The sequence below is a fragment of the Cygnus atratus genome, chromosome 8, assembly GCF_013377495.2.
Source record: "Cygnus atratus isolate AKBS03 ecotype Queensland, Australia chromosome 8, CAtr_DNAZoo_HiC_assembly, whole genome shotgun sequence".
Lineage (NCBI taxonomy): Eukaryota > Metazoa > Chordata > Aves > Anseriformes > Anatidae > Cygnus > Cygnus atratus.
Genome location: NC_066369.1, coordinates 9,752,992 through 9,765,975, shown reverse-complemented (window position 1 = coordinate 9,765,975; position 12,984 = coordinate 9,752,992). Strand labels below are relative to the sequence as shown.

At 52.8% G+C, this 12,984-nt stretch overlaps 1 protein-coding gene across 1 annotated transcript; it reads left to right on the top strand.

Annotated features, from left to right (window-relative positions):
- The first annotated feature begins 414 nt into the window (after positions 1-414).
- Positions 415-12,428, top strand: VAMP4 (vesicle associated membrane protein 4). The gene is made up of 7 exons (XM_035537322.2): positions 415-591; positions 1,531-1,577; positions 1,948-1,998; positions 9,314-9,414; positions 10,251-10,330; positions 10,840-10,891; positions 11,755-12,428. The coding sequence occupies exons 1-7, from the start codon at positions 526-528 to the stop codon at positions 11,781-11,783; spliced, it is 426 nt and encodes a 141-aa protein (XP_035393215.1). The 5' UTR covers positions 415-525; the 3' UTR covers positions 11,784-12,428.
- The last annotated feature ends 556 nt before the right edge of the window (positions 12,429-12,984 follow it).

The window sequence follows — 12,984 nt, the reverse complement described above, 5'->3', positions numbered from 1 at the left end:
AAAATCAAAAAAGGAAAAAGGTAAAAAGAAAAAAGTAAAAAGAAAAAAGAAAAAAGTAAAAAATAAAAAGGGAAAAAAGAAAAAAGTAAAAAGAAAAAAAGAAAAAAGTAAAAAAATAAAGAGGAAAAAAAGAAAAAAGTAAAAAGAAAAAAAAGAAAAAAGTAGAAAAATAAAAAGGGAAAAAAGAAAAAAAAAAAGAAAGAGAGAGAAAGAAAATAAAGGACAAAGGAACGAACCGACCAGCGCCCCCCCCCCCCCCCCCCCCCCCCCCCCCCCCCCGGGGCTCTCCCCGCGGTTGCGCCCGCGGGCGGCGGAAATTTCCCCCCTCCTCTGGCCACGCCCCCACCCGCGTTAGCCCCGCCCTCCCCCGCCCTAGCCCCGCCCCCTCCCGGTGCGGCCCCGCCCCGCGCTGTCCGTCGGGGCGCGGTGCCGATCGCCGAGCCGCTCGATGGGGCGGCCATTTGCCGGGCGGGCCCGCAGCGCGCTGAGCGGCGGGGCCGCGCTGCCCCCCGGCGGCAGGGAGCCATGCCCCCCAAGTTCAAGCGGCACCTGCACGACGACGAGGTCACGGGCTCGGTGAAGAGCGAGCGGGTGAGCGGGGGGGAGCGGGGGGGAGCGGGGGGGAGCGTGCGGGGTCCTGGGTCCCAGACCCACGCATCCCAGTGGGTGTGCGGCAGGGCGCGGTGCGGCGAGGGGGGGTCCCCTCGGCTTGGGTCCTGCCCCGTCCCGCCGGGGATGTCAGCGGGAGACCCGTGCTGGGGGACGAGCCCTTCAGCGTGAAGCCAAGCTCCCGGCCCCCTCTGCTCCCAGCCTGCCCGCAGCCTTCACCTCGGGCTGCGGGGCGGAAGGGCTGACCCCCGGGTGTGGTATATGGGGACCGGTGTGGTATACGGGGACCACGGGGTTTCCTGTCGTCGTCCTTATGCCCGCTGTCACCGCTGGCTGCAGAAGCAGTGACCTCCAAATCAGCTTTGCACCTGACTTGCTGTGCGCTTGGGATGCTCCAGGTGGCTGCAGGAGGTGCTGAAGTTGGTGAGACCGAGGATGGATCATCCTGTGGGTCCACGCTGGGGTCGTCCCCTGAGCTGGGAGGGCTTTCGTGGCCTGAGCAGGGGTTCTGCCTGCTCTGCTCCAAAGCAGGGTCCAACACGCACCACCTGTTTCTGTATCTTTGGATGTTTTACTGATGCTTGGGATTAGGATCTGCACCTGCCTGGGCAACCAGCAGTGGCTACAAATCCAGTTTGGCTCGGTGGCAGTGAGGCGAGTGCTGTCACAACCCAGAGCTGCGGAGCTGGGCATCAGGCTGTACCCTGCAGAGCTCACAGACACCTCCTGGGTGCTGGTAACAGCACAGGGACATCCAGCTCTGCCCCTGGCCACAAGGGGAGAGAAACAGTGCCACCCTACTGCCTGGGAAGTACTGCTGATCTCCAAACCTGTGGGCAGAGGATGCTGGTGGCATCCTGGAAACGTGTGTGTGAAACGTTGGATGCTTATTGATGATGGTTTTATTTCCTTTGTTCGCAGAGGAACCTTTTGGAAGAAGATTCGGATGAAGAGGAAGACTTTTTCTTGTGAGTTTCTGAATGGACACCGTAGGGCATGTGGTGTCTTTGCTGCCTAACGCTCTGAGACCGGAGGTGTTGAACACCAAAAGCTGCTCCCTGACAGATAGGTGGGGGCTTGCTGCGATCAAAACCTTTTATTCCTTTGAGGTGATCTCCCAGAGCCTTATCATCAAGCGTTAATTAAGACTTAATAGGTGTCACCTGTGTAAAACTGGGGTGCCACACATTCTGCGTGACATAGGAGGGGCTGATGGGAGGCATGAGAACAATACTTCCTCCGCAAGGCGTTGATTCTCTTGTGTATATCTCGAGTCTTTGGTTTAATGATATGTTTTCATTGTATCTTTCATCGTTATTGCTCTCTTTTGTACTGCAGGAGGGGGCCTTCTGGACCAAGATTTGGACCCAGAAATGACAAGATCAGGCAGTGAGTTCTTGTTCTTCTGTGTCATTCAGATAATATTTGGTTCTGTCAGTACAAGCCCCTGCTGCTCTGTTGGCAGAGCATTTCTCCATGATCCTGAATAGGAACGTGACTTGTGCTTTGCTTCTTCTGATCGTAATTTCCCACCCTACCTGCCCATAGCTAGGGAAAATCTCAAATTTGATTCCAGTTACCAATGAACTGCCTCTTAACAGAGGTGAAGGGGTAGGATTGTATCACAGCACCAAAGTGGAGTTTCCAAAGCCCTTGCTGTATTCTGGTGATAACCTGTTCCATCCTTCTATCATTTTTTTTTCTTCTGGAGTATTACCCCTGAATTTTAACCTTATCTAGCCCATTCTTGCTTCATTGTGTTTTTTTTTTTCCTTCGTCTTGTAACTTGCTTCTCAATGTTTCAAGAAAACAAGTGGTCAGGAACGCACAGGGACCATTTATTTCAGGCAGCTGCTGGCCTTCTGGTCTCCTCCTCAGGTGAAAACCTGGCAGAGGTGACCCGGAGATGTGCAGTGACTCAGGAGGTCCGAGCAGCAGGACAAACAGGAAGCCATTACAGCTGGAGGAGGATTATTGACTGTAACAGTGCAAGAAGGAAGGAGGGAGTGCTGACTCCTTCTCTCAGCGAGTCATTTCCTGGATGATGCTCGTTCCGTGCCCCAGTTTGCCCTGCCCTTAGCTACTGGGGATGGAACGGTTGCACTTAATGGGAAGGGGGGGTTGTTCACAGACCCCTGGTTCTCGTGGTGCTGTTTCCTTCGCTGGCCTCCGCAGAGCCAGAACAGAAATCTGGGCAGAGGCTGATGACCAGGCACTGATCCGACTGGGTTGTTTTGTGAGCAGCCTCAGAATTGCTCCTCATTAGGGATTTTTTTTTCATGCGAGGAAGAAGCCGGTGCAGCGCTGGGATGACTCATTGGGAGCTAGTGTAAATTAGGTTCTTCAAGATAAGACGTAATTAGGGAGAGTTCTGAGTTTTACAAGTCCACAGTGAAGTGACTTAAGCTTAGAGGAGCTTAGAGGTTTGTGGGTTTGAGTTTAAATACCTAACCGAAGGAGAAGAGTGGATCATTTCAGTCCAGAAGGCAAAGTTATTTGGGTCTAAGCAACTCGGTTTGGGAGGTTTGTTAGCACAAACATGCGGGCAGGGTATTTTGTTGTTGTTTTCTTGACATGGAAATCAGCAGCTATAAAATTCGTCTTGGCTCCTTCTGTTTATATCCTCTGCCCCTACAGTTCATTCACGGTCACTGAAGAGCAGTATGACTGAGATGGCACGATGTGTTTAGGATCCTCTACCTTCTTTGACTTTCTTTGACCTTCTTTGAGGTGCCCTCCAGTGAGGCCTTTGATATTGCCTGCTACACTTTACTGTGCAGGTGATGGAGTGCTGGCAGAGGTGGTCCTGAGACTGTGGAGTCTCCCTCCTTGAAGATCTTCAGGAGCCACCTGGATGTGGTCCTTGGCAGCCTGCTCCGATTGTGCGAGTGGGGTCCCACGTCGATGAAAAGGTGTAGAAGGGGGTTAACGTCTGCTCCTTCGTCCTCTTCTGCCAGAAGGGGTTTGCAGAGGGTCTTGTGTCTTGCCTGAGTGGAGGAAAATGGGAGCTCATCTCTTCCAGCTGTCTTGGCCAGGCAGAAGGGCTGTGGGAGTCTTCAGGAGGCAGGGGAGAGTGTATTTTCAGGTGGTGGACAGCACTGCAGCTGTGTAAGGGAAGAAAAATGAAAGAAGAATTCACCCAGGAACTGGTGGGTTCGTGGGTGGGCATCAGTCACTTCACAACATGTCCGAGGCTTGCCTGTAGCCAGAGAGTGGTTGTCTGGTGGACCTGGTATGGGATGTGTCCCTTGGGATAGTGAGTGACTACATTTCTCTAGGCTCTAGTATCTAGGGTGTCTGTTACAAAACAGCATCTATTGTCTGCTCTCATCAGTGCTGATTGCTTTATTTAATAAGCACTCGCAGCGTGCCATAGTTGCTTCTTGTTGTGTGGTTTACGTTTCTGATCAAACCAGCCCCTGTGCCGGATGGATTGATGCCTGGTGTCATAATGATGCAGTTTGTTCTTGTTTCAGTAGAGGAGGAAAAGGAGAGTTGGGTTGCTGCTGAAACGCTATAAGGAAAAGACATTTTAAGGAGGAATTTGAGCATCTGGAGAACTGAGACGTAGCTGGACAAAGCTAGAGAGGCAGGAGCTGTACAGGGCTGGAGAAAATGAGGTGTGAAGACAGGCACAAAAGGGAACGGGATGGAGGACTGGGCAGAGGAAAAAGTAACGGGATTGTGGGAGGAAAGGTGCGGAACATGTCGAATGTGAGGGGCAAGACTGGAAACTTTTCCTGGCTGTCCTTGGCAGTGAGCGGACTTGGGTCAGGGTGGAGAGTTTGGCAGCAGAGCCCTTTGATGCTGGCTCAGCTGCAGAAGGACATGTTGGGGAACACTGCAAACCTTGCAGGGGAAGGAGACAAGTTAGAGCCAGTAGTAATGGCAGGAGGCAGCGTGACAGTGCCCCCATGCTGTATTTTCCCCTGGTACGTCTGGAAGTTTGGGCTCTGTTGTCCCAGCAGCTGCTTGGTTGGGGTGGAAGCTCCCCTGGTAACTTGGTGGCCGCTGTGGTCCCTCAGGCTCTCTCTGAGACCACCTCCACTCATGTACTGCTGATGTTCCTGCTCTCAGGTGGATGTGCCAGTGGATTAAGGCTCCTGCTCGTGCTGGGGATGAGGCTCAGCACGCTCCTGTGCTTCACCAGGAGCCGGATCTTGGTCCCTGTGATTTCTCTGTTGCGCTGCCAGTCTGTCTGGCTGCAGACCCCGTGTTGTTTCCTGAGGAGGGGGAGAGCAGGAATGTCTTGAAGGCAAGAGTTGGCAGGAGCTTCCCAGAGCCTGGCTGCTCGTCACAGGTGGATGGATGTGCAGGGGACCCCATCCTTAGTCCAGGCTTTCTCTTGAAGGTGACATGAGACCATGTTGTCATTTTTCATTGCTGGGTATAATCCTCTCAAGGACAGAGGCTTCAGGGAGGCATAAACCACTTCGTTCCTCGCAGCTGTGTTGAAGAAGCAACTTGAAAACAGTGATTTGTGGCACGGTTCAGTGCTGATAGCCCCTCGTTGAGTACAGCAGAGGTCTGTCGGGCAGCCGTGCCTCGTGCTCAAGGGCTGCTCCCACTGCCGCGCTGGCCTCCTGCCTCTGCAGTGTCTGCACAGCTTGGCTCTAGGTGCTGTTGCCTTTTTCCCTTGGTTACTGCCACAATAAGGGGTGTTTGGGCATGGTTTGCCCTGGAATACACAGCGCTATTAATATCCCTGCATCAACTTGGGATGGAAAATAGGAGTGTGTCATGCTGGCTGCAAACAGACACCGGAGAGACAACAAGGAGCCTTGAGCAGCCCGTCCCATGGGCTGTGCGTGGCCTGTTTACGACGTCTGAAGAATGCTGGACTGTTGGTCCAACACTGTGACCGGCCCAGAGAGTTTGAGTTTTTCAATAGCTAGCCCAGGGTGGCCAAAAGGGCAAGGCTTCTTTCTCCCACTCTGGAACAGGCGAAGCAAAAAGAAGCAGAGCCTAAACCCAGCTAAGCGCTGATGGATCTCTTCTTGCTGCCTTGACTGGATGCACTTGCCACCCTTGTTAAAAGCATCATGTTTGCAGTCGTTAGTGAGAAGAAGGGTCACGGGAGATATTCTGTGCTTTTGTCTCGCCCGTTTTCCTGGCAGGTATTCTACGTTATTTCTCTTGGAAATCTGGCAGGAATGAAATACATGCGATGTATGTGTCAAAAGCCAGCAGCTCCCAAACAGGAAACGTGCTTCGTGTATTAGTGGATTCGTTTTCCATTGCCAAGGAAAACATGAAGATATTTTCTGCCTGATGTGACTTGAGTTTCCAACCTCCAGCATGCCAAACTAATGGGGATTGTTGAAACTGCATGGCTAGCGCATAGGTTGTGCATCTTTCAGCCCTTTCCTGGGGAGACATCTCTTGTAGCAGTGACAGGTGGGAGAGAGCAGAGAGCAAGGGCTGGCTGCATGTAGTTAAGGCACGGTGTGGGGCCCTGGAGAGCAAAGTTTCATCCCATGCCTCAATCTCTTCCTCCTTTTCCCGGGGTTCTCGCTTGCATCAGATAGCGAATCAGGGTGCTCATGTGTCTGCTTTGCAAGGAAGTAAAATTTCGAAATACCTATGAGAGTTCAGGCCTTGATTGCTGTCTCCACTTCCCATCTGTGAAATGTCTCATTTCTGGTAGCGGGGGCTGGCTAGCTGTGTAACCAGGCTATGGATAGGCAGTGAAGGCACGCAGCAGTTTTCCAGCACCTCAAACGAAAAGAGGTGGGATGCTGGGATGCATATTGGGAGGCAGGAGCCTGAGCTCCATCCTCTGCTCCAATAAAGCAGAGCAGCTTTAAGTCACAGACCTGTCCCTGTTCCCCTGTAACACTTCGGGGTGCCCTGGGGCCACAGCAGCACCTCTGTTGTACTGCGCTGGCTGGGGACACGGGTGGCATTGCACTGCATGTTCCCATGTGCATTGTACCCTGGCGTGCTCCCCCTTGTAGCTGTAACCAAAATAGCTTGGTTACAAATCTGTTGTGGGAGGAAATCTCCTTATTTTGAAACCAGTAATGTTTTTAGAAACATTTACATACTGAAAATGTGTTCTCCTGCCCATGAAACTGATGTGAAGTCCTCAGAGCTTCTGCCAGGCTGGCTTGTTTGGGATAGCAGATGTTTCTGCTTTTCCTCTCTCACCCCGAGCTGTAGCAGGGTCGCTTGCAGCTCTGAGCTGGGACATGGCCTCTCTGCCTTGGTAAAGAAATTCCCTCGCAAAGCACGTCTCCTTCCCACCTTGTCACCTGCTGCCCCAGAAAGGGTCGTGGGGCTGTGTGTGTGGATATCCTGCGTGGGGTGGATATCCTCGGGGCACTGGGTGACACGAGCTTCCTGTCCTCAGTGCCACCTTCTGTGCAGCTCTGCTGCCTGCCTCCTACCTTGCAAAATGAATGGTGGATCGCAATGGGCTCGTGGGTTTGGGGCAGGTTTCTGCTGAGACGTCGGGGGATTTTCTGTGCCTTTTCCCCTCCAGATACGAAACGCCTGGTGAGCAGCTGCCAGCAGTGTGCAAGGCAGGGGCTGCTGCCGCGCGGTGTAGGCGGATGCAGAGACGCAGCACGGGGAAGGCAGGTTCTTTTCCTATGGCATCCTAAATAAAGCAAGGGTTTGCGTGTGCTGCTGGAGCCCGGCATGTGCCGTACGAGGGCTGATGAGTCAGAAATTGGCTCCAGAGGGCTCGCCTGGCTGTTCCCGCTCCAGAAGCTGCAGTGCAGCAGCGCTACAAAGCCTGACCTGAAATGCTCAGGTGGGAAGCCCCCTCACATTGCTGCGTTTCCAGCTTTTTCTAGAGCTTTAGGGGGAGAAAAAAGCCTCTTCTTTTAGTGGCTCTCCTTGCCTGGTTTTGGAAGGATAAGTAACGGTGTGCTTTTCCATTGAAGCCACTATTGCTCGTTGCAGCTGCTCCTCGTGTGTGCATCTCGGCACAAGCGTCTGCTCAGCAAGAGGCACCGAGCTGTCAGGGAGACAGGAGAATTAGGTCAGTGCGAACCAGAACTCAGTGTCTTTTAATTAAAGGCATAGTGGCCTCTAATTAGATAGAGCATCGGCTGAGGCTCGGGGACGGGGCCCTGTTCCTGGCTGTGCAGGGCCTCACTGACCGGCTTTGGGCACGCTGCTCCGGGTCTCTTGTGCCCCTGTTTTCCCAGGTCATGGTGCAGGTTGTGCTGTCCTCTTCTTACCGGCTGCTCCGAGGCTAGATGCTGCACGATGGCTCTGCACGTGGTGCAGCTGGGTCTGGAGCCGCTGTAAAAAAAAAAAAAAAAAAAAACTATTTTGGCAAATAACATCTTTGAATTTTCTATCAAAGTGATGCCAGTGGGCAGGAGAAGGTTTTCAGTGGGTCCACAGAGGAAGATGGATAATTGGATGGTCCAAAGAGGAATATGGAAATTGGATAATTTGGAGAGTGTAGGTGGAAATGATGAGGTAGTGGCAGTCCTTCCCCTTGGGGACACCAGTGGTGCACTGCTAACAGCAGCTGCATGTGTCTAACAACACAGCTGCTGAAGTGGCCTATTCACACTGTGTATATGACAAATACGCATTTTGATATATTTTGATATGTTTGAAGTGCTTAGTTGTTTTTAAATCAATGCACGCTAAGAAGTTGAATGTAAGACTTCGTGCAGAGCGAGCGGCCTGGAGCTGTTTCAGTGTCGTTGCCTTGTGTGTGGTGTTGCCTCCAAGACATTGCTGTTGCCACTTACTTTCTGAGATCGGTATGTCTCAGACATACCCCATTGTCTCCCTAGGGCCCCAAGAAATTTCTTATTTCTATCTCCAGGAAAATAAAAGTGTATTTAGTTCCAAAATACAAACCAGCCCGTAGCAGTATTTTTCCACCAGGAGAATTTTTCTCTCTTACCAATGTGGCTTTTTTATGGAGTGAATAAATACATTTATAATAACCCTGCGGGTGTGATTTAGGCTACTGTTCACTGAAACGACTACCCACAGAGTTGCGTAACCTATGAGAAGATGGATTCTAATAAGTTGGTTCAGTTCATATCAGCAATTTCTTTCCTGTCCTCTCGAGGCCCCTGGCAGAGTGGATTTTCATTTTGCAGCTCGGTTCCCAGAGCAGGGGAGTGCAACTTGCTTTGATTTCACTCCAAGTTATTTAACGAAGGTGCGGTGCTGGGTTCTGTGGAGTTTGGGAAGATGAGGTGGGATTTTTTTTCCCCGCTTTGGTGTGAACTCCTCTACAGCAAAGGTGCCCGCCCACACCAATCAGTGCCTTTTCCTCCTGCATTTGTGTGTGAAAGGTTTCCACCGCTCCGGTTAGGAAGTACTGCGATGTCCTAGCACTGCATTAAAGCTGTTCAGTTTAAATCCCCAGACAGATGCGTGCTTGTGACGGTGGTTGCTGCACACATGGTGCGTTTGGATCGCCGTGCCTGCCCCTAATGGGAGGGTCCCCCACTTCTGCTGACTTTCCAGCGTTCCCTTAGAGCCCCTTGCATTGCCCGCCCTACCTGGGATTCCCAGACATCCACCCCACACGATGCCGTGCCTTTAACTTTCTCAGCATCCCCTCAGCCTCCCTCCACTGTTGTCCCCTTGATTTTTTTGCCATTGAGCTCACCCCATCGTCCTGGGCAGCTCGGAGCAAGGGTCGGTGCAGCAGCGTGCGGCTGGAGGTGCTTGCTTCCTGCCACTCACGCTGGCTCGGCTTTGCTTTGCTCTGCTCTAGTGTCCAGAACCAGGTGGACGAAGTCATCGATGTCATGCAGGAGAACATCACCAAGGTGATTGAAAGAGGCGAGCGGCTGGACGACCTGCAGGATAAATCAGGTGCGATGCTACGTGCAGCTCTGCTGTCTGTCTGTCCTTTTCCCCACATCTCTTCCCCATTGCTGGGCCAGGCTCCCTGGTTTCATCTCAGAACCAGGTGCCCGGTGACAGACCTGGGCTTGTATTTGTTCTGCCTGACAGGGGTGTTTCCCAGCCTCGGGCTGCAGGTCTATCTTTCTGACTGTTTTCCTCTTCCCGCCTTCTGCTGCTGCTCTGCACAGCCCCAGCCCACGCTGACTGGTGTCCATAAGTCACCGGTCGGTCTCTCACCCTGGCGTGGTCACCCAGCAGCCTGGGGGTCTAACCGCCCTGAGGAACTGCTCCCTCCTCTGTCACTTCAGCTGCCCCTTGGCCTCTTCCTGCAGCCAGCTGGTGCTCAGCCATCCTGGTTCCCCTGTGGGCTCAGCAGAGCCCAGCACATCGTCACTGCAGCGTTGTGGAGGCAACCTTGTAAGAGATTTAGGCATGGAAGTGCCGAGGCTTTAGTTGGGAGGCATTTGGATGCCGTGACCTAGTTGGTCCTTCACGCTGGCGTAGATTAGTCTGTCCCACGTTGGCCCTGAGCATTCAGCTGTCAGCCTGTTTGCTGCCTTGCACAGTGAATTCCTGTCCTCAGAGGGCGGAGGCAGCACAAAGGGGGCTCAGTGGGCCTCCGGTCTGTGTGCGCTCTCTAGCGAGGGGTGTAGTGTTGGCGTCTGCTGTGGCTTGGGTGAATCCCACTGTGGTTGGTCTTCTCCCATCTTGCCAAGTTCGTTGCTTGAAATGGAGTGGAGTTGTTGGGATGAGCGGGTGCTCTGTGTGCACTGCTGAATCGCCTCTCTTCCCTCCTTCCGCAGAAAGCTTATCGGACAATGCCACAGCTTTTAGCAACAGAGCCAAACAGCTCCGGAGGCAGATGTGGTGGCGAGGCTGCAAGGTGAGCAAGAGCTGGAATGGTTTTCTTCACGCGGGTCCTCCGGCCCTGGGCCAGGCGACAGGGTCACTGTGTGGTGGAAACACAAGGGAGCAATTTTGAATACCTGTCCTATAGGTTTGCATGTAACAGTGTGAGCACTGCAGGCTGAGGTTCCTGGAGGCACCCCTGGAGGTGGTGCTGCGGATACAGGAGCCAGCTGGAGGCATCTCCTGTGCTGGAGAACGTGGGGTTCAGTCAGCTAAGCCGGACACTGTCCCTGTGAGATGCAGTGCTCTTGGCAAGACGGTTTGAAGCCATCCTCCCTCCTGAGCTGGCCCTGCTGGGGCCTCTCTTCTGTGAGGGATCATCTACGCTCCAGGTGGAGGGGTGGTTGCCTGCCCTCCCCTGGTAGAGGATGGAGAAGCCAAGAGTTTAAAAATAAAAACTAAACTGAAGCATTTTTCTAGCTGGGAAGATGCAGGAGCTACATAGGGTACCACGCGTAACATGCCTCTGTGCTCCTCTTGCAGATGAAGGCGATCATAGCGCTGGTGGTGGTTGTCCTCCTGCTCGTGATCATCAGTGAGTAGTTTTGGGTCACTCCAGCCATGGCTGGCGCTGAAATTCTTCACTCTGTTCAGCAGTCACAAGTGGTGCACGTAGCCCACACCGTGCTTCTCCTCTGCAAGGCTTAACCGTGCATGCAGAGGAGCGGGCTCAAGCCAAGCCCCCCCCGACTTGCCACAGAAAGCCAACGTTGCACTGACGGAGGGCTGGCAGAGGTGGCTGGTAGGGGTGGCTGGAAGGGTTTCACACAGAGCAGTGTCTCCCAAAGGCCTCCCGCGCTGATCAGCCGCTTTGCAGTGGGTCTGCTTCCAGCAAACGTTCCCGAAGGGGCCGGGCTGCTTCATTTTCAGCAAGCAGCTCTTCATAGTGAACAGGTAATAACAACCCGAGTGTGTTTCTTCTGGCAGGGGGAAGACGTGCTCCAGGGGTTCAAGCAGCCCAGCACAGTAGCACAGCTCTTCTGTGCCAGTGGGTCTGTTTGTTGTTGTTTTTTTTTTTCATCAGTTCTCTCTGGGGGCTGCTCTTTAACAGTTCCTTTGCTGCCCTTCAGCAGCCCCCCGCGGCCTGTTGCCTGCTGCCACAGGTAGAAGCAGGAGAGGCAGAGCTGGCAGCGGGGTCGAGCACTGGGGAAGGAGAGAGACTCATGGAAAATCCCATCTGGTTTAATTCTGGAAAGCTGGAAGGAGACGAAGGTGGCAGGAAATTTTGTCTAGCATGTGTGCAGGCAGCAGATTGCATTGGCTTGAGCTTGGAAACACTTTCCCTTGCAGCTGCTCGCTGTTTGTCACTACAGAGAGGAGGGTTGTCTTTCTGGTGCTGCTCGGCGTCGCGTGTGAAGGGGCGTGGCTGAGAGCTTGTTCCTTTGTGTTCTTTTCCAGTACCCATAGTCCTGAAGTACCACACCTGATGGGGCAGCCGAGACGCTGATGGAGCTGGCTCTGGGATAACCAAACTGCTGTGTAACTTAAGTGAGATACCTGTATATAGCTTTGAAGTTGTTCTCCTCCGAGGAGGCGGTGGTGGCAAGTAGCCAGCTCTAACGGAGCACTGAGAACTGCCAAACGACCCTTTTGTTTTTTTTCTTTCGGTCGAGTACCCGGCTCCCGCTGACGTTTTTATAACAGAAGATTCAGTTCCCAAAACGCTCGTTTCGTGGCATGCTGGGTCTCTGCTTTGGAGCTGGCTACTTGCCGTCACGGTTTATCTGTATATATGGTTGGGTTGTAATATTGCTTCCAGTTGGAGCAGTTCCCTGCTCCCTGCTGCGGAAGGCAGAGGGGGCTCTGTCCTTTCCCCAGGGTGAAGGAGGAGGAAAACAGCAAAAGAGAAACGTGCCACTGATTATGTTACAGGAAACTGACCCTTCGGTGCAGAACGGCAAGGGTGGTGTTTTTCTCGTTTGCAAAAAGAAAAAAAAAAGTAATAATTAGGTTTTACAGTCCCGAAGACTTTATTTATGGTCCTGCCGTGGGAATGCACAAGCTCGGTGTTTTCAGTATTGCTGCTTAAAGCTGTGACTAAAGACATTCCAGTAAACCTATTTTTGACTGTACATGTGAAGTTCCTGCATGTTCCTGCTCTCCACTGCTGGGAAAGGTGGTGTTTTGGTTTTTTTTTTCTTCAGTGTTTTATTAACCAGAAGTGAGAAGCGTGTAAAGCCCAGCTCCCTTAGCCCAATGATGCGAGACGCAGCAGGAGGGCGGCAACTGGCCTTGAATCAGTCCAGGGTAAACCCCGAGCCCATTTCTCGTTCAGAGCCCTTCACCTGGACGTGGTGTGGTCCCGAGTGCCAGCTCCTTTTGCTTCCTTGCGATCCGGTGCCTGGGGCTCATGCCCCAAGGCCGGGGAGCTTGGGGTGGTGTAGGGGCCCTGTGTTGGACAAAACAGGAGCGAAGCACCCCAGTGGGTGGCACCGATGTGTTTTGGCACAAGAGACACGACTTTTCCCCTCTGGCTGGCTGCAGTCCTGGTCTCAGGTATCTGAGGCATTTCTGTCTGCCCTTTTATTTTTGCGACCCTTGTTCCTTCCAGCCCCAAGCCAGGGACGTTCACTGAGGCGAGATCAGACTCTCCTGGTTTTTCTTTTGCTGTCCGTCTTCTGGTGAGAG

Excerpts from the sequence above, each read along its gene's own strand:
- VAMP4 (XM_035537322.2), top strand. The coding sequence starts at position 526 with ATGCCCCCCAAGTTCAAGCGGCACCTGCACGACGACGAGGTCACGGGC. Across the intron at positions 592-1,530 it reads GCTCGGTGAAGAGCGAGCGG|AGGAACCTTTTGGAAGAAGA; the intron begins GTGAGCGGGGGG and ends CTTTGTTCGCAG. Across the intron at positions 9,415-10,250 it reads CGACCTGCAGGATAAATCAG|AAAGCTTATCGGACAATGCC; the intron begins GTGCGATGCTAC and ends CTCCTTCCGCAG.